Here is an 18,560-nt window from a genome sequence, read left to right on the forward strand (position 1 = left end):
TAAAGGATCAGAGAATCAGACACAATTGAACGTGAGGGGGGAAAAAATCTTAAGGAGTGAAAGAATTTAGCTATTAAAACAATCTGGGAAGAAAATGTTTCAGGGACATTTTGTTTGTCTTTTAATGGCTGCCTGCAATGCTTCATGAGAAGGCTAAGCTGATGATGGAACTCACTGTTACTAGATGTACTAAAGGCCTTTTCCCTCAAATGTTAGTTCAGTTAGCCCCAAGGTGTTTTTTAAGGTGGCAACTGGACTTTGTTTTTTTTTCTTTTGAAGACATTTCACTTCTCATCCAAGAAGCTTCTTCAGCTCTGACAAGAATGACACATAAACCTCCAAGTGCTTCAAGGACCTTCTGAAACAGAGGCCTCCAAACTTGGCAACTTTAAGACTTGTGGACTTCAATTCCCAGAATTCCTCAGCCAGCTTTGAAGTCCACAAGCTTCGCTGGCTGAGGAATTCTGGGAGTTGAAGTCCACAAGTCTTAAAATTACCAAGTTTGAGGACCCCTGCTCTAAAAGGATGCAAATGACCAGCTGTCTGCAAGGAGTATAAATCCTTCCATGCTCCATTATCCAGTCAGAGCTGAAGAAACATCTTGGATGAGAAGCGAAACGTCTTCAAGGAAAAAAAACAAAAACAAAATTCTAGTTGTCTCTTGAAAAAGCACCTTTGGAACAACCATGACCAGGATGACTGAGAATCTCTACAGACTTTTAAATTAAGTTAGCAATACCTTTTATCCAGAGGCTAAACTTTTTTTTAAATTTGGTCTCTGGGGATCTCAAGACAATGGACAATCTATTCTACAGTCTTCACTGGAGGAACAGGATAAAAATTCTGTCCCTTTTTTATGCATTGGGATGGTGATGGTAATAAAATAAATGCATTTGGTTGAGAAGGGAACTAGATATGTGCCCTCAAATAGCCACATCACAGTTACAAAGATCTCCAGCCCTCCTGACCAAATGTCATGGTTGATTTTGTAGACCCTCCCAACCCAAAAATATTAAGGGCAGCCTTTGGCCACTCAAAGATTAGCTATGGATTTAATGGACGTAGGCTAGGTTCTGCATCTTATTTTAAATGAACGTGGGGAAAATGGCTTTTGCAACAAACATACACATTAGCCAACCACATTTTAACCTAGCATAATGGGGGGAATCCAGACTGTGCTGGGATAAAATCTTTTAAAAAATGGATCAAATTCTTTGATGAATTGTGGTGATTAACCCCAGGGGTGGGATACGACAGGGTTAACTACCAGTTCAGGATTTATGAGCTTCCCTGCACCCTGTGAGCCGTGCACCTGTAAATCGTCATCAGCAGAGACGCAGCCTTTGAAACAGCCCTCTTTTCCTGCTTTTTTAACTGTGGCTGTGCCTCGTTCGGCAGCTGAAGTTGAAAAATCAGGAAATAAAGACCAGGTAAGAACCCAGGTGGGTGGGTGGGCAAAAACAGCAGCAGACATTGAACCGGTTCTATGTCTGCTGCTCTTCAGAGCTACCGGTTCTACAGAGGTGGACAGAACCGCTAGAAACCCACCCCTGGTTAACCCTGAGTTTACAAACTGTAGGAAGAAGGCCTTAATCATGCCTTACTATTGGGAATCTCCCATGGAAGGAGGTAGGGCATTAATGAAATCCTTACCCTGGAACAGTGTTTCTCAACTTCAGCGACATGTGGACTTCAATTCCAAGAATTCCCCAGCCAGTCTTGCTGGCTGAGGATTTCTGTGAACTGAAGTCCACATCTTAAAAGTTGCTGAAACATTAAAGAATGTGAACAAATTGACAACATTTTTGGTCCAAACCAGCGCTAATTTACAAATTGTGGCTTTTGATCAATTGCAGTTATTTTGGTGTGTGAACATGCACCCGGTAGTAAGAGATTTATGTCACGGTCAAAGCCAGATCATCCTAGTCTTGCAATCTCTGCAAGTTTATATACTATACCTGCCATGCTTCCACAGTATAGGTCAGGCGTGTCAGCTTGATGGCCCGTTGGTGAAATGCGTTGTGTGCAGGCCACGCCCATCCCAGCTCGGCAAAGGGAAAAAATGTCCCAATACATCATGAGAGGGCAACGCGACACCATGAGTTTGACACCCGTGGTATAGGTATTGCTCAGCTAATATTGCATTCTTGAGGCTTTACCTTGTGTTGTTCCCAAGTGCACTGTGATTTTTCAAAATGGCAAGAAGTTTGATATGATCCCAACTTTAACAAGCTGTGTGGCCAAAAATCAAGGCTTCCCAAGTCCTTCGCTCATCAAAACCTTCATGAAGTTTCAGATTGTTCATTGAGCTCCAAACATTTATCATATAAAAATGTTAATATTTTAATAGCATTACAAATAATAGAGACAAGGCTGCTCTCTCTAGCAGTTGATTATCCCACCCTAGGTCAGAGTCTCACCGCTAGCCCCCTCACTGTCAGAATTAGGGTGAAGATCTAAAGGGACCCCAAAAGATGAATTGACCTCAATTGACTTTTTCATCACTATCATCTGGTCCTTTACTGACCCCCTTTGACCCCCATTTACTGACCTCTTGAATTATCCCATTGACCCTTGTGGTCAACACTGACCTTTCTGGGGAACCTCACCATAAATGAGCGTAATCAATGATTGTTTATAGATGTCAAGATATAGTCCTTTGTTTAGCAACAACTGGAATAGGCAACTTGGGCATTAAGGGAAATGGCTGTTAAGTGAACCACAATTATGTTTATTATCTTAATTCAGTTTTCCTTTGCTTTACCTACCTGCAAAAGTTGTAAATGTGAGCATTGGTTGTAAGGTTATTTTTTCATCACCACTGTAACTGCAAGTAAGTCCCTAAACAAGGTGGTGGCTAATTTAGAACAACCTGTTTCACAATTATCTTGAACCCCACTGTGCTTTTACTGCAACCACAAATTCCTTCTGTGTAGTCAACTTGTCCTTCCTACATCTGCTTTCCTACCTTATCCATCCATCCATCCCAGGCCCCAACTATTGGTTCCTGAACAAATTCTGCATTACTATAACTTGAAAAATTACTTTTACTTCATTTTTAGAATCATTTTTGCTAACATAAAAAAAGATCACTGTGGCAAATAGCCAGTAAAATTGTCAAGCCATAGGAGCAGCTATGAAAACAAACCAGCAAACCCAAATTCTGTGATTGGGATTGTTAGGAAAGGTATAAAAGACAGCATCTGGACTCTGTTTGAGAGAAGAACCTGACCCCTGGGCTACATTCACTCCTACCGAATTTGTGGAAACTGGTCAAACCAAATTACTCTGGAGACTATCGGGACTGGTGCCACCAGGAGTTAGTAATGCAACCCTGTGGTTTTGTGGGTTTTATGTTTATGTGATTGTGGTGTTAATTGCCAGGAATCCTTGCTGATTACAGCAGTAGCCAAAGCAAACTATAAACCTAACAATCCAGCTGTGCTCTTCTAAGATTTCTGGCAACAGGTTTCAATGAAGCTTGAAGCTGCCTTCTGCATTTGATTAGCTCTGGGCACACATCTAAGGCTAATAATGGCAAGTCTAGTTAGGCAGAGAAGGAACCAGGATCTTGGTGTTTATCTGTTTCCCACAAAGAACTATCTTCAAAAAGCAAAGCCCCCAATGTAAAACAAATTCTTTTACTTAAAAGTAGTCTAGAGCAGCGTTTCTCAAACTTGGCAACTTGTGGGCTTCCAATTTCCAGGATTCTCCAGCATGGGGAATTCTGGGAGCTGAAGTCCACACATCTTAAAAGTTGCCACGGTTGAGAAACACTTCTCTAGAGATGGATGTTTTTAAGATCAATATTTCTTCTTCGTTAGAAGAATGGGAGGAATGAAGAGAGGTTTTTTGTCTTTTTGTTAAATGAAGTCACAAGATTCTGAACTGAAGCCACTGATGTATTTAAAAAGTACACAAGGAAAGAAACGAGACAAGATCAACCGGTGCCTTTTAAAAAAACGGTTCCAGGGAAGGACAGGAAGACCGGACTTTTCAACTGGTGGGGGGTGGTGGAGGAATGCTCCCCGGTCCTTCCGTGGGGAGAGGGGGTCTCAGCATTGGGGGCATTGGAGCAGGAGGAGGGACGCCAGGGGCTGGGGGCAACTGGGGTGGGCCTGGGGGCAACGGTCCTGTCGGGGGAGGCATGGGAGGCAGAACCATGCCCCCAGGAGGAGGAGGTGGGACAGATTCCGGGAGTGGTGGCCGGGGGGGCAGGCCATTCATGAGGGGGGGAGGAGGCCGCTTCACGGTAGCTGGAGGTGGGATACTTTGAGGAGCAGGTGGCTTCTCCATCTTGAAATGGAACTGAAGGAAGAACTAAAAGGGGGGGGAAAAACAGGAGGGGAGAGAACATTAGATTTTATTTGACTGCAAGGATCTTGTTAGATCTTCACAAAGGATTCCTCCAAACCAGGGCTTGGGAGTAAACATCCACAGAAGCTTTCTTGCGCTCTTCTGATCAGGTCAGCCTGATTTTCACAAGAGTTCCTACCTAGCTGGCTGAAAACAGTTCTGCCACCCCAACTGACTGAGTGAATCCATGTTACGCAAAAGATATGACACAGAAATAAACACTAGTTCAGGGGTCTCCAACTGTGACAACTTTACGACTGGTGGACTTCAACTCCCAGAATTCCTCAGCCAGTGCACTCTTTTATAAATTTTGTTTTAGAGACTCTGTCTCCGAGTCCTCTCCAGCTTCCAAAGAATCTGCCTCCAAGTATTATGCTACAGGCTTCACAGGAAGGCCTCAGGCACTCAGCCTGCCACTCCAACATCCAAGACTAAAAAGACTGTAATCCAGGAAGGTGATCTTTACTTTTTCTATTCACAATGCTGATTAGGATTTTTGATCCTGGCTTACAATTCCTCTCAACAGTGCCTCTGCCAAGGTGAAAGACAGCTGGTTTTTTAAAAGGAGCTTTCAAATTATCCAGCTCCCTTTGACAAGGGCAATGGGCGGCTTTTAACCCCTTAACCCCTTACCTGTTTTGTTTCTCGATTCCAGTGAGTCCAGAATTTGCCTTCAGCTTTGTCAATCTCCCTACTGGGCACCTGCAAAAGAGGAAGGGAAGAGGTTAGGAGCAGTGCCAAGCTGAGGCATCCCAGGACATCAAAGGCTGGGTTCAGCAGCTTATGAAAGAAGCCATCCAGTTTGTTCAGAGATAATAACAGAAGGAAGGCGGGGGGACCTCTCTTTTTTTTCCTATCAAGGCCAAGATAAAAGAGTCGACGATGCTTTGATCTTTGCATCAACTGAAAGAAGAAAAATCAAGCTGAGAGAAACATCTGCTGCTTCCTAGGATTGAACTCTCCACCTTCCGAGTGGGAAGCGAGCGTTCCACCACTAGGCCACCACACTGCATTTTTGTACTGGGTAGCTCAGGTGCTGCAAACTATCAATCCTGACATCCCAAGTGCAGCATCCAATTTTTGGCTGCATCTGATATGCAGCAGCAGCAGCTGGTACTTGTCAATGGAAAGAAGCGAGTAATATCTCTCATTCGATCCACCAGATAATCAGGAACTGTCTCCTTGAGAAGGGACAACCAGCCAATCAGGGAAGCTTGAGACTCAAGTTCAGCTTTCAGGATTTGATCTCACGATACCAATTGTTCAACACAAAACAGAAATTCTAGAACAATTAGATTTATTTTCACGGCAAAGTTTAATAGAAGCCCTAATCTTAGACTTCTGTTCCCCTTCCTTTGAAAGCTCTCAAACCAAAGCCCTTCCCAGAAGCACTTACATTTCCACAACTAAATCTGCCCTTTTGTATGTCCCAAGAACCTCACCAAAAAAGAGGCTAGACTAGAACATTACCTTGAAAGCGATGGTCTCATAGGGCTCTGCTGCCATCAAAAGGTATTGCCAACGCCGGTCGGGAGGCTCAATTCTCTGCTCATACGCTGACATAAAACGGTGCCTCGGCATGATACTTTCAGCGATCTCTGGGTAATCGATCTGTGGGGTGCAGAGCCAGAAGAACGGGAAGTTGGAAGGACCGCTTAAATCCAACAAACCCAACTGCCTCCTCATATGGAGAACAGCTGAAGATAAAAAGAAGGGGAGGGACAGAAAGAGCAGGCCTGTTCTATGCTCAGTTTCACGAACTGATACTCAATAGTTGGGGTACCAATGGGAAAGAATATTTGTAGATCAAGCCTGAATTGTGGGGTCCCTGGTGCTCAGTGAGCTTGGTTGTTCTCCTGCAGGACAGAGAAAAATACATACAGGGGAACAACCAAGCTCAGAATGCACCAGGGACTCCAAAAGTTGGGTTTTTTTTTTTTTTGACTGAGCCAATCACTTTTTGAACTTTAAAAAAAAATACATGTACATATATGTTGTGACTCCGGGATTTGAATCTGGTCTGTCAGAAGATGTGAGCTTGAGTGAAGAGGATCTGGCACTGAGATTTGAGCCTGCATTGTTGAGTGATTTTGAAGGTAGCCAGGATGAGGAAGTGGACTTAGCTATGAGAGACGAACCTGATTTATTGAAGGGGTCAGAGTCCTCCCCCGAAGATCCCTCTCTGATTACACAGCAGCCGGGAACAGATAATCAAGAAAACGTGCGAGAGGTTTCAAGTGAGGAAGAGGGCTTTGAGGGATCTTGGCTTGACGTGAGAAATAGACTGAGATTGAGACGTCAATCTCAACTGGGAAAGAAGCATCAAACCAGTGATTAATGAGACTAACACGCCCTCTTTAGGGGATAAAAGGAAACGGATTGGCTTGAGAAATTTGCCAGAAGCAAAGTGTATTGTTGGAGCAAAAGTACTGTGAAGATTCTCTGAGGCATTGTGATTTATAGGTACTTCAAGATTGCCAAACAGATTTCAGAATTACTGCTGAGGACTGGAAAAACTTCAGCAGTTATCTTTGTTGGGGTTTGCTTTCGGTTGCTTGTATTTTTGGAACTTTAGAGTTTTGATTGCTCACCTGTAGATACAGGTGAGACATAACACATATACAGGTAGCCCTCAGCTTATGATGGCCGTAAAACAGGTCGGTCACTTGACCGGCCATATTTTACCACCTCTTCTGCAGCGGTTAGCGAGTGCTGCAGTTGTTGAACAAACAATGGTGAACCAGAAATAAATGCCAGCTTTTGGCAAAACCATCGTAAATTCAAATCATATCATCACAGAATGCTGCAAATGTCTGTCAATGCCTGAAGTAGCCCCAAGAGAAATCTGTCGTTAACTTCAATTGGTCGCTAAGCAACTGGGTTGTAAGTTGAGGACTACTGGCATGTAATTTTTATTAAAGAAATTTTAAAAATTATATGCATTTTACCTGGAAAAGGAGGCTCTGCTGGCCTGTTTCTGGGTCCCTCTGCTTGGTTACTGAAATGAGGGATAAAGAGAGACAGAGAAGTAAGTAGGAGTTCGCGACAGGATCCTTTATTTCATCCGCTTTGGGCTCCAAGAGCTCAGAATCAAATCTCCAATTGAATTTCCCATTCAAAGAACTACAAAGCAATAGCAATAGACCCCTCACAACTTCTTCCCTTAAAACGACGCTATAGAGCACTGCACACTAGAACAACTAGACACAAGACAGTTTTTTCTCGAAAGCCATCACTCTGCTAAACAAATAATTCCCTCAACACTGTTCAACTATTACAAAGTCTGCACTACTAATACTGTTAATCTTCTCATCACTCCTTATCACTCATCCCCTCCCACTTGTGACTGTATGACTGTAACTTTGTCGCCTGTATCCTTACGATTTATATTGACTGTTTCCTAGTATGATTTGATTGCTTATTTGTATCCTATGACTATCATTAAGTGTCGTACCTTATGATTCTCAGCTCTTGACGTATGGATCTTTTCTTTTATGTATTTTGAGAGTATTTGCACCAAGACAAATTCCTTGTGTGTCCAACCACACTTGGCCAATAAAGAATTCTATTCTATTCTATTCTATTCTATTCTATTCTATTCTATTCTATTCTACTCTACTCTACTCTACTCTACTCTAGCACTTAGACTTACATACCACTTCATGGTGCTTTACAGCCCTCTCTAAGCGGTTTACAAAGTCAGCACATTGCCCGCAACCATCTGGGTCCTTGTTTGATCAGAAGGATGGTACGCTGAATCAATCTTGAGCTGGTCAGGATCGAACTCCTGGAGTGAGCAGTTAGTTAGCCTGCAGTACTGCATTCTAACCACTGCACCACCACGGCTCTTATGAGTATGAATATGAAGCAGCCATGAAATGAAGGCTGCTTCAAGCACACAGGAAGAACAAAGCAGATGGGGGGAAAAACACCCATTTCAAATTCAACTATTTCCAAAGAAATGCTGTGGAATACTTTGCTGTTTGTCTGTCTGTCTGTCTCTCTCCCTCTCTCTCTTGTATACTACCCATCTCACCAGAGATTAGGTAGCTTATAAACATTGGATAATATTCAGAATAAAACATTAAAACAATAAATAAAGATTTTAACATTTAAAACTGAATCAAAATAAAACTAAGCAAGATGGAGAGGGTGGGTGTTCTCTACTGCATTAGCCACCTCCAACATGTCACATTCCCATTAGGGCCCCAGGCTAGTTGGTGCAGTCATATCTTCAAGGCCTTTCGGAAGGTCAAAAGGGCGGGAACAGACCTTACCTCAGGAGTGGGGTGGGGGAATGTTCCAGAGGGCATGAGCCAAGACAGAAAAGGCTCTTTTTCTGGACCCTGCCAGCCAAAATTCCTTGCCTCACAGAGCCTTCTGCAGGCATGAGTGGGGCGAGCTTATCCCATCAGGGTGAGACAATTTCTGAGGCCTTCCGGAGTCGCAGGGGCCTACCTTTGTATCCTGGCCGGCCAATTTTCACAAATTTCTTCACTTCCACCTTCACCTTTTCTGGAGCAGGCTGAGCTGGGGCCTCTTTGGCTTCTTTCGCAGCTCGTCGAGCTCTGTCAATGAAAGGAAGGGGAACGAAATTAACAAATCACTCTGAGAAAAGAGGGGGGGGATTTCTTTTACAAAGGTCTTCACCATTGGGGGAACCAGTAAATATTTCAGCACCTGTGCATAAGGTCTTTAAAATTATTCCTGCACAATTCATGCTGTGCTTGGGTCTCAAGCCCGGTCTGATAACAGATAATCAGAGTTTGAAGGGACCTTGTAGGTCATCTAGTCCAACCCCCCACTCAAGCGGGAGACCCTACACCATTTCTGACAAATGGCAGTCTAATCTCTTCTTGAAGGTCTCAAGTGATGGTGCTCCCACAACTTCCGAGGGCAACTTCTGTTCCATTGGTTGATTGTTCTCACTGTCAGAAAGTTTCTCTTTATTTCCAGGTTGAATCTCTCCTTGTTCAGTTTCCATCCATTGTTCCTTGTCTGGCCTACAGGCACTTTAGAAAATAGATTGATCCCCTCCTCTCTGTGGCAGCCCCTCAAATATTGGAAGACTTCTATCACGTCTCCCCTGGTCCTTCTCTCTATTAGACTAGCCAAGCCCAGTTCCTGCATCTGTTCGTTGTATGTTTTAACCTCCGGTCCCCTAATCATCCTAATTGCTCTTCTCTGCACTTTTTCTAGAGTCTCAAACATCTTGATCTAGAGAAATGGCAAAAATTGTGGTCTCAAAATAATAAAATGACAATGTCAACAGCATAAAGAAAATTTGTATAAGATGTTTTACAGGTGGCACTTTCCCCCGACAAGAATAGCAAGAATGTTCAAGAATAAATCCGAAAAATGTTGGAAATGTCATCAGATATCTGGCTCATATTACCATATGTGGTGGACTTGTGTGGATGCTAAAAAATACTGGACTAAAATCTATACGTGGTTGAAAAAAATGACAAAAAAAGCATATAGATTTGAAACCAGAAATATTTTTATTGGGAATTTTACCTGAAATCTATAGTAAAGACTTGAAATACCTGATTGTAAATACCTGATTGTAACAGCGGCTAGGATTGTATTTGCTAAAAACTGGAAAAATGAGAAAATACCATAACAGGAGGAAATTATTAAGAAAATATTGGAATGTGCTGAAATGAGTAGATTGACATTTGAAATTGGAGAACAAGATGATAAACAATTTTATAAAATTTGGGATCTATTCTATCAATGGTTAGACAATAAAATATAGTAATGAAATATGTAGACTTTTAGAAAATAATAAATATATAAAGATGTATTCTTTTCTTATTATATCTACAAAATGATTCTAGGATAGATCTGGGATGATAATCTGAATTGTCATAAAACAAATTAAGTAAAATATGATCATTTTGGAAAACATGAATGAATAAAAGTATAGTCAAATGACTGATTAATAATGATATTAATGTATTTAATATATTGATTGAAAATACAAGATTATATACAATGTAATTATAATTGAAGACTATGAAATGGAAGCACAAAACAATTTGTAAACCAACCGGCACACTGTATGTACATAGATGGAGGATGATTTGATGTTTTTATGTTTTGTTTATATTTGTTTTAGAAACCAATAAAAAATTATTTAAAAAACCATCTTTTTTATAATGTGGTGAGCAAAACTGGATGCAGTACTCTAGGTGTGGTCTTACTAAGGCTTTATAGAGTGGTATTAGTACTTCCCTTGATCTTGATTGTATCCCTCTGTTAATACAATTTAGGATGGCATTAGCTTTTTTGGCTACTGTTGCACACTGCTGGCTCATATTTAGCTGGTTGTCCACTAAGACTCCAAGATCCCTCTCAAAGTTACTGCTATTGAACCTGATTTCATCCAGTGCACTTTTGATTTTTCTTGCCTAAGTGTAGGACTTTACTTTTCTCTACAATGAATTTCATTTTGTTAGATACTGTCAGCTTTCCAGCCGACCATCTTTAACTGCTGAGCCACTGTGCCCCCTTGAAAAAAATACTGGTCTAGTACTGTGATGGTGAACCTATGGCACGCATGTCAGAAGTGGCACACAGAGCCACTTCTGCCGGCACATGAGAAGTCGCCCAGAAGAGCCCCACTGTACATGCATGCGCCCCCGCCAGCCAGCTGATTGTCCGGTATCTGATGTGCATGCGTGGTGGAGACGCCTGTGCATATGTAGAGGCACGCAGCATGGGAGGGTCGCACGCGTATATGCAGAGGTACGCGGTATGCGTGCAGGGGGTTGTGCACGCACACGCAGTGGGGCGGGAGAATCGCGCACGCGCACTGCCATTTATATCGGTCCCACTGCTTTATTAACAATACTTGGAGATGGGTGGGATTCAAATTTTTTAACAACCGGTTCTGTGGGCGTGGCTTAGTTGGTGGGCGTGGCTTGGCTGGGTGTGACCAACTCAACATCATTCACATTGAGGCACGCATCTCCTCGCCTGGCCCCTCATGACTGTGACTGTGAAAAACGGTCTTAAATCACTTTTTTCAATGGTCCCACCACACAAGCAAAGTATCAACAAAGGAGGGGGAAAAAAACTGCAGAGAAGTTCCAGAGACAGGAAGTCTAGTCCTGCCAAGAATGTAATAAGGGTTAAGAAAGAGGCAGTTTCTGTAAGCAACACCAGAATGTTTCCTTCCTGCCTTCCTTACAGGATTAGGTCAGTAATTTCTTCTAACAACCGGTTCTCCGAACTGCTTAGAATGTTAACAACCGGTTCTAGCGAATAGGTGCAAACCTGTAGAATCCCACCCCTGCTTGGAGATCTATCTGTTTCTAGAAATATCCAAGAATAATTACATATCTTAATTAATTAAATATCTTAGAATAATTACAGAATAACAGGAAGCAACATGTGCCCTGGCTTGGTTCTCCCTCCATATAAACAAAACTATCCAAATTGCTTTTAACTATAGTTACTAGGAATGCTTCTGAGATCAAATAAACTTTCATGTAATGCTGAATGTGAAACTGGCCTTCAACTGGAGCTTTCAGACAACGCACTCACGCCCCACATGCACACTCTTAGGAAAAATCACACACACTGTGTCTACAGCCAAAGGAGTATTCCTGAGACAGTTTCTTATCAGGTAGAGGAAGGCTGACGGATGTCATGAAAAAAAACGCTACATCCCAGACTGCCCCAAGGCTACAGAAAGACAATTGTGTCTTTGTAAGTAGCATACTTTTAGCCGATTCCCAAGATGCTCTTTGTTCTTTCTGAGTGTATAGGCTTTTGGCCTATGCAAGAATAAGGGAACAGGGAGAGAGGTTTAGATAAAAATAAAGGAAAGAGGTGCTTACGATTTCAGCAACTTACAAGTTGGTCTGATGTTTTTTCCCCTGGGTGTGTGCCAAGTAGCTTCCCTGTGGGACAAGAAGAAAGGGTGGGTGAGACTAGTTAAATTATGGATTAAGAATTTCTGGCTCCCCCAAGGATAGACAAAGCTGGGAAGGAATCAGTAAAGTCAAGCAGACTCAAATCTCCAGCTGAGCTTTAACTCTGCACTGTCAAGGGGGCAATTCTGGGATAAACTTCTCCCTAAAGTGTTTTTTTTTAAAAGGTTTTAATTAAATGGGCTATTTATTCAGACTGCTGGGTTAATTCCACTAAACATTTTCTGCTCTTCATTGGCAGCAGTTTTCAGAGTTTCAGATGAGTGTCTTTCTTTGCCTTCTCAGGAGGTGCCCAGATGTTGTAAATCTTTTATACGGAAAGGAAATATTCTGCTATTCAGCTAAACCTTTTCTATAGGTGAAAGAGAAGCTGACTCAATACAATACGCTAGAAATGAGTTAACAAAACATAATTCTTGTTCACATCATATGCACTGCAAAAACAAACAAACTAAATTATGGGTTAATATGATGATCTGATTCAGATTCAGATAATCAGAGTTGGAAGGGATCCTGCAGGTCATCTAGTCCAACCCCCTGCCCAAGCAGGAGACCCTACACCATTTCTGAAAAATGGCAGTCCAATCTCTTCTTGAAAGTGATGGTACTCCCACAACTACCGAGGGAAACTTCTGTTCCATTGGTTGATTGTTCTCACTGGTTCTCACACTGAACTAAGAGCATGGCTGGGTTCCCATCTGCTAAACCACCTGTAAACAATAGGGTCCCCGACCTGTTGTAGCCAACTGTGGGAACCCAGGCTAACAGTCTAGTTCCTGTGAAACCGAGGAAGGGTTTGTTTTAAACAGATTTGGAGGAAGCTGCCTTATATCCATTCAAAGATGTTATCATTTGTTTCATACCATCAAAACAAAACAAGATTCGAAACATTTTGCAAAACAATCAACAAATGCATCCATAAGAGTTAAAAATGTACATTAAACAGCTAAATCAAGTTTATTAACAATACAAGGATAAATAATATCAAGAGAGCCAGCGTGGTTTAATGGTTAATGCACCAGACTAGAAAGTGGGAGACTGAATTCAAATCCTGTCTTGGCCATGAAAGCCAAACAACCAACATTGGGCCAGTCACCCTCTCTCAGCCCAGCCCACCTCAAAGGGTTGTTGTTATGGAGAAAAACAGGAAGAGGAAGATGTGTGGGATATTTTTTGTCATCTCAGGTTGTTTGCAAAAATAGTAAAGGTGGGACATAAATAAATACATAAAAATAATAAAGAATTAGCACAGCCAAATAAGACATCAATAATTAAACCAATCATCAGGTTTTAGAATGTTTAAAAGATTGTAACAATATTTGATTCTTCTAGAAATACTTCTGATGAGGCTGGGGCATCTACAATAACTTATTGCTAAATTAAACCATTCCTTAGCAGACAAAGATAATTTGCAAAAATAAGTCCTCACCTCATTGTTGTGCAGTGTCAGACAAAGTTTACATTCATAAGACCCCAAGTGATTTTTCATAAAATAGGGATCCTGTTGGGAACAGAAATAAGGGTTAAGTCTCAGTTTAGGCAATATAAAAAGTACGTATGTACCACACCCAGGTGTAAGACTTCACACAAGCTACATATGAGACAACCAGTTGTGTGCAATGGTTAAGGTTCCAGATTAGGAACCAGGACACCGTAAGTCAGGGGTATGAAACTCACGGCCTGCAGGCCGGATGCGTTATGCATGGTCACACCCACCTCCGATTTAGTGAAGGAAAAAAAGTTGCGATACGACACAACGCATTTTCACGAGTTTGACACCCCTGCCATAAGTATCACTCCTGCCCTGGGCCCAAAGCCAATCAGATGACCTTGAGCCAGTTATTTTCTCTCAACGCTGATGACAGTGGCAAACTACTTCCAAAATCTTACCCAAGAAAATTGCAGAAGCTTGCCCAGGAAGTCACTAGAAGTCAACGCTGATGTAAAGACACAAAACCAAACCAATTTCTACAGATGATTTCTGGAAGTGAACTAAAACCCAGTGCCCCAATTTTGACTTCCTCCCACATGTAATTTTTTTTTACATCCGAGTTGCTATTATGGTAATTTTGAAATGAAAAACGATGCAAATCCTTGGAGAGATGCATACACCCAACTGTTATGTTTCATTTAGTACAGAGGTCCTCAAACTTGGCAACTTGAAGACTTGTGGACTTCAACTCCCAGAATTCCTCAGTCAGCATAGCTATGCTGGCTGAGAAATTCTGGGAGTTGAAGTCCACAAGTCTTCAAGTTGCCAAGTTTGGAGACCTCTGATTTAGTATATTCTTTCATTACTAGCCCACTGCTGTCTGTTCTAATTGGTAGCTACCAATCAAAAGAGAGGCCCTTCCAAACCTGCTGCCTCAAGATGCTGCATTTGAGGAATTCTGGGTGTCCCCCCTCTCCCCCAAAAAACACACACTTTGGATCGATGTAGTTCAGAGCAGTTTTTTTTGATGGAAGCGGCAAGCCTTGAATATTTGAGGTATAAATGCCACTTTATAGATTAGAGAATTAAACCAGAGATAGGCTGTTGAAAAATATGTGTTCTGTCTTAAGCAAGCCGTTCTTTATCGAGTGTACATACTGCTTTTCTTCCGGGAGTTCATTGTGGCGTGCATTTACCCTTAACTTTCTATCCTTAATTTGATCCTTGCAAACAGCTGGTGAGATTGAGAGTGTACGGCAGATGTCATGCAGTGGACTCTTGTGACAGAGGATGGACCTGCACCTGGTCTTCTTAGTCTAACACAGGGGTGTCAAACTCAAGGCCCGCATGGTGCTTAGATCTGGCCCGCAGGGGAAACAGCACTGGCCCGCGGTGCTTCTGCCAGTGAAAACAGAGCTCCGTTTTCACTGGCAGAGGGTTGCCTGAGGCCGTCACAGCCAAAAATGGAGCTCGGTAGCCTGTTTTCGCTGGCAGAGCACTCAGGCCACCACAGGCACCCCGACAAGAGTGATGTCAAGTTGCCCACACCCACCTTGGCTATGCCTCCCTGCCTCTCCCCCCGAGGTCAAACACAACTCTGATGCGGCCCACAATGAAACCAAATTTGATACCCCTGGTCTAACACCTTAACAGTTGAATGATGGTGGCTATGGAGCAATAATCAGTCCATTATTTAATCATTACGTCATACTTCTTATTCACCATACAAAAAAACAAAAGTAGAAGCTCACCTTATTGATATCTATTGTTTCCAAGGCGAGTTGCCTCAACCTCTCTCTGCGGTCCCTATTGCTTTCTGAGGCCGAGGCAACACCTCCACTCCCCGTTTTTCCACCTGGACGGTGCTGAAAATCCATGACTGAAGTCTTTGTGGTTCAAAATGCTGGGAATCGGAGACAGAGAAAGAGAGGAGAAAATGAAGTTGGTGTACTTGAATGATGGTAAGCGTAGGATTATCTAGATTGTGTTCTTTACACTGTGATCTACCCGAAGTCACTCCAGACTCAGGTACTGCCTAAATGGTCTTGGTCTTATTATATCCTGAGAAAACATGGCAAATCTGCACAAAAATTAAAAGAGCTAAAATCGAATGAGAGTAAACGTTATATCTCAGCTGTTGTAAAAAGGAACGGCAGATTTTACTCTGCTAGTTGTAGTCGACTTTAGGGGCGGTGCTCATCTCTGTTTCAAGGCTATTGGGGCAGCACTGTCCAGTCATGTGGCCAGCATGACATCATGGAGCCAGATGCCTTCCCACCGAAGTGGTACCTATTTATCTATTCACATTTGCATGCTTTTGAACTGCTAGGTTGGCAAGAGCTGGGGGAAAAACGGGAGTTCACCCAGTTGCGCAACACTCGGGTCTCAAACCTTTTTAGCTGACAAGACCAGCATCTTACTGCTGAGCCATTGTGCTACCCATCTCAGTTGTTACAAGAAACTTTGTCAGCTTTGGAAGCCATATTGAGATTCGATGCTCCCACGCTGCCACAACTGAGCCTGAGAAAGCGGGAGGGAGGAATTCATTTGAGTGTATCTAGTTAGACAAAATAAAAATCTTTTGTTTGGTTCAAGGTCACTGAGTGTGGCACATAATGTAATGGGAATCTTACTTTAGGACTGATGTTGATTGGACCATGTGATATGGTGATGGTTAAGGGAGGACATATTTGTATTTTTCATTTTTGCAAGGAAGCCCGAAACTTTCAGATTTGGAATTCCACAGATGTGCCAGTTACTATCCAAATAAAGGTACCTTTAAGATATGTCTGTCTTGGAGTTATTGATTGGAATGGAGGGTTGCTGGAACTCTGACATTTAATTGTTTAGACAAGCGAAAAGGCAGAAACCATAAAAACTGAAAACCAAGTTTTAATAACAAGGTTTCCTAATAGAGTGGGCCGTAATCATTCTAAAACAAAAACAATGATCTTTCCTCCAGGACATTAACATCACATGTAAAGAGCATTTAACATAAGTGTGAAGGCAAGTCTTTTCCTGTGGGTGACTATAATGAATTCATATATAATGAATAATCCAATTAATAACCAATTTATTCAGAAGGAAGAGCACAAAAGAAAAATGCTGCATTAGCCAATTTCAATAGCCTGTAGAGAAACAAACTTCAAATTCACACACTACAACCTATTGCAAGATCCAATCTGGTTTGGTCCCCGGCATCAGAGATTTTGTCTGAATCAAATCAAATCAACCTTTATTGTCAGAGTACAACATGTGTACAATGAGATTGGCTGAGCTTCCTTTCGTGCACCCCTCCCCAACACAACTCACAGTGAAGTCAAAACGCCAACCCAGTGAATCCTACTAACAAACATACAATCTTATTGCACCATGCACCATGGGCTCCAGCACAAATCTGAAAGTTTGGAAGACAAAACCTCTGGTCCCAGTGACTGACCCAGATTAGATCCTGCAACATTACCCTGGGACACAAATATTCACTTTCATTCATAACTACAGTCTGCCTGCAAGATGGAAAAGCTGATGGTTGGTGCTGCTGTAGAGGTTTGTACTCAATTCTCCTTTATGTCAGTGCCCATTTCCAGCTTAACTCTTCCAGGCTAACCTTCCATTCTTCCTTGGCTAATTCTCCACATTGCGCTGGAAAATCTTTCTCCAACTGTTTACCTCCTTCCTTCCAACCAAAAGTATAGTCTCTGCTCCAACTACCATCATCCTGGCCCCCTTTCCCCTGCCATGCAATAAAGCTCCTTTCCACTCTGGCTCCTGAGTTTCCAATTCCTTCCCCTATTAACTTCGTTACCCCCTGCCTTTCCCATCATTACACATAATCCTCAACTTATTACCATAACTGAGTCCAAACTTTCAGTGGCCAGGCAAGGCATTTGTTAAGTGAGTTTTGCTCCATTTTGCGACTTTTCTTGCCTGAGTTGTTAAGCGAATCACTGAAGTTGTTAAGTTGGTCACATGGTTGTTCAGCAGATCTGCCTTTCCCACTGATGTTGCGCTTGTCAGAAGATGGCAAAAGGGGGAATCTCATGACTCCTCTGGGACACAGCAACCATTATAAATATGAGTCAGTTGCCAAGAATCTGGATTTTGATCACGTGACCACAGGGATGTTGCAATGGTTGTAACTGTGAAAAATGGTCATAAGTCGCTTTTTCCAGTGCCTTTGTAACTCGGAATGGTCACTAAGTGTTGTAAATCGAGGACTACCTGTACAAGCTTGTACAAGGGAATGCAGGTCTTCCTTCCTCCAAAGCAGGGCATTTGCCTCTATTACCCCTATTCCCACGACTGGCTGAGCCCCACTAAGTTTTGGGGGGCTGCTTTCTCCTCCCATCAGTCCTGTTGCTCCCAGTCCGGTCTCACCACCACTTAGTTATATCCTCCTGCATGTTTCTCACCCACAGTTTAATTCCCCACCATGGCCCCTGAGCTCAAGGCTGGCATTCTAGAACTTCTCCCTCTTTCCTCACCCGTGCCGTTTCGACTCCCTCTCGCTTCATCAGCCGCCGAGGGGCACAGAATCGCCCGAGCAACCAAGGCCTCCTTCACTGCGTCGCCTTGTTGCCGCTGGAACGTACTAGGCCAAAACCGCTTAAGTAGCTTTCACTTCCGGGTTAGATCACCGTTGGCCCGGATATCCTTCAGGAAGTTTATCAAGCCGAAGAAGAGGGGAAACTCCCCCCAGGCGTCCAGTCTAGGAATGGAAGATGATCAGAGAGAGACCACATTGCCAGGAGGGCGGTGAGACTCGGACCCGGAAGTGCTACAGAAGGGCAAGTCCAGTTCGTGAGAAAGCCATGGCGGAAGTAAGAGGGAAG

The 18,560-nt window shown here is 42.7% G+C and overlaps 1 protein-coding gene across 2 annotated transcripts; it reads right to left on the minus strand.

Moving 5' to 3' along the window:
* Positions 1 to 3,889: 3,889 nt before the first annotated feature.
* On the minus strand, positions 3,890 to 18,409 carry SF3A2 (splicing factor 3a subunit 2). Of its 2 annotated transcripts, none has more exons than XM_087922738.1 (9): positions 18,213 to 18,409; positions 15,480 to 15,631; positions 13,726 to 13,797; positions 12,220 to 12,266; positions 8,815 to 8,924; positions 7,305 to 7,354; positions 5,827 to 5,967; positions 4,990 to 5,058; positions 3,890 to 4,320 (listed from the first exon to the last, which is right to left on the minus strand). In XM_087922738.1, exons 2-9 carry the CDS (start codon positions 15,603 to 15,605, stop codon positions 3,997 to 3,999), a joined length of 939 nt encoding a protein of 312 aa, XP_087778864.1. In that variant the 5' UTR covers positions 15,606 to 15,631; positions 18,213 to 18,409; the 3' UTR covers positions 3,890 to 3,996. The 2 variants fall into 2 exon arrangements, with proteins under 2 accessions (XP_087778864.1, XP_087778865.1); XM_087922739.1 differs by lacking the exon at positions 18,213 to 18,409 and adding an exon at positions 17,656 to 17,872.
* Between the last annotated feature and the right edge of the window lie 151 nt (positions 18,410 to 18,560).

This window comes from Pseudonaja textilis, chromosome 1 (assembly GCF_049901715.1).
Source record: "Pseudonaja textilis isolate UNSWEBS1 chromosome 1, rPseTex1.2, whole genome shotgun sequence".
NCBI classification, from domain to species: Eukaryota; Metazoa; Chordata; class Lepidosauria; order Squamata; family Elapidae; genus Pseudonaja; species Pseudonaja textilis.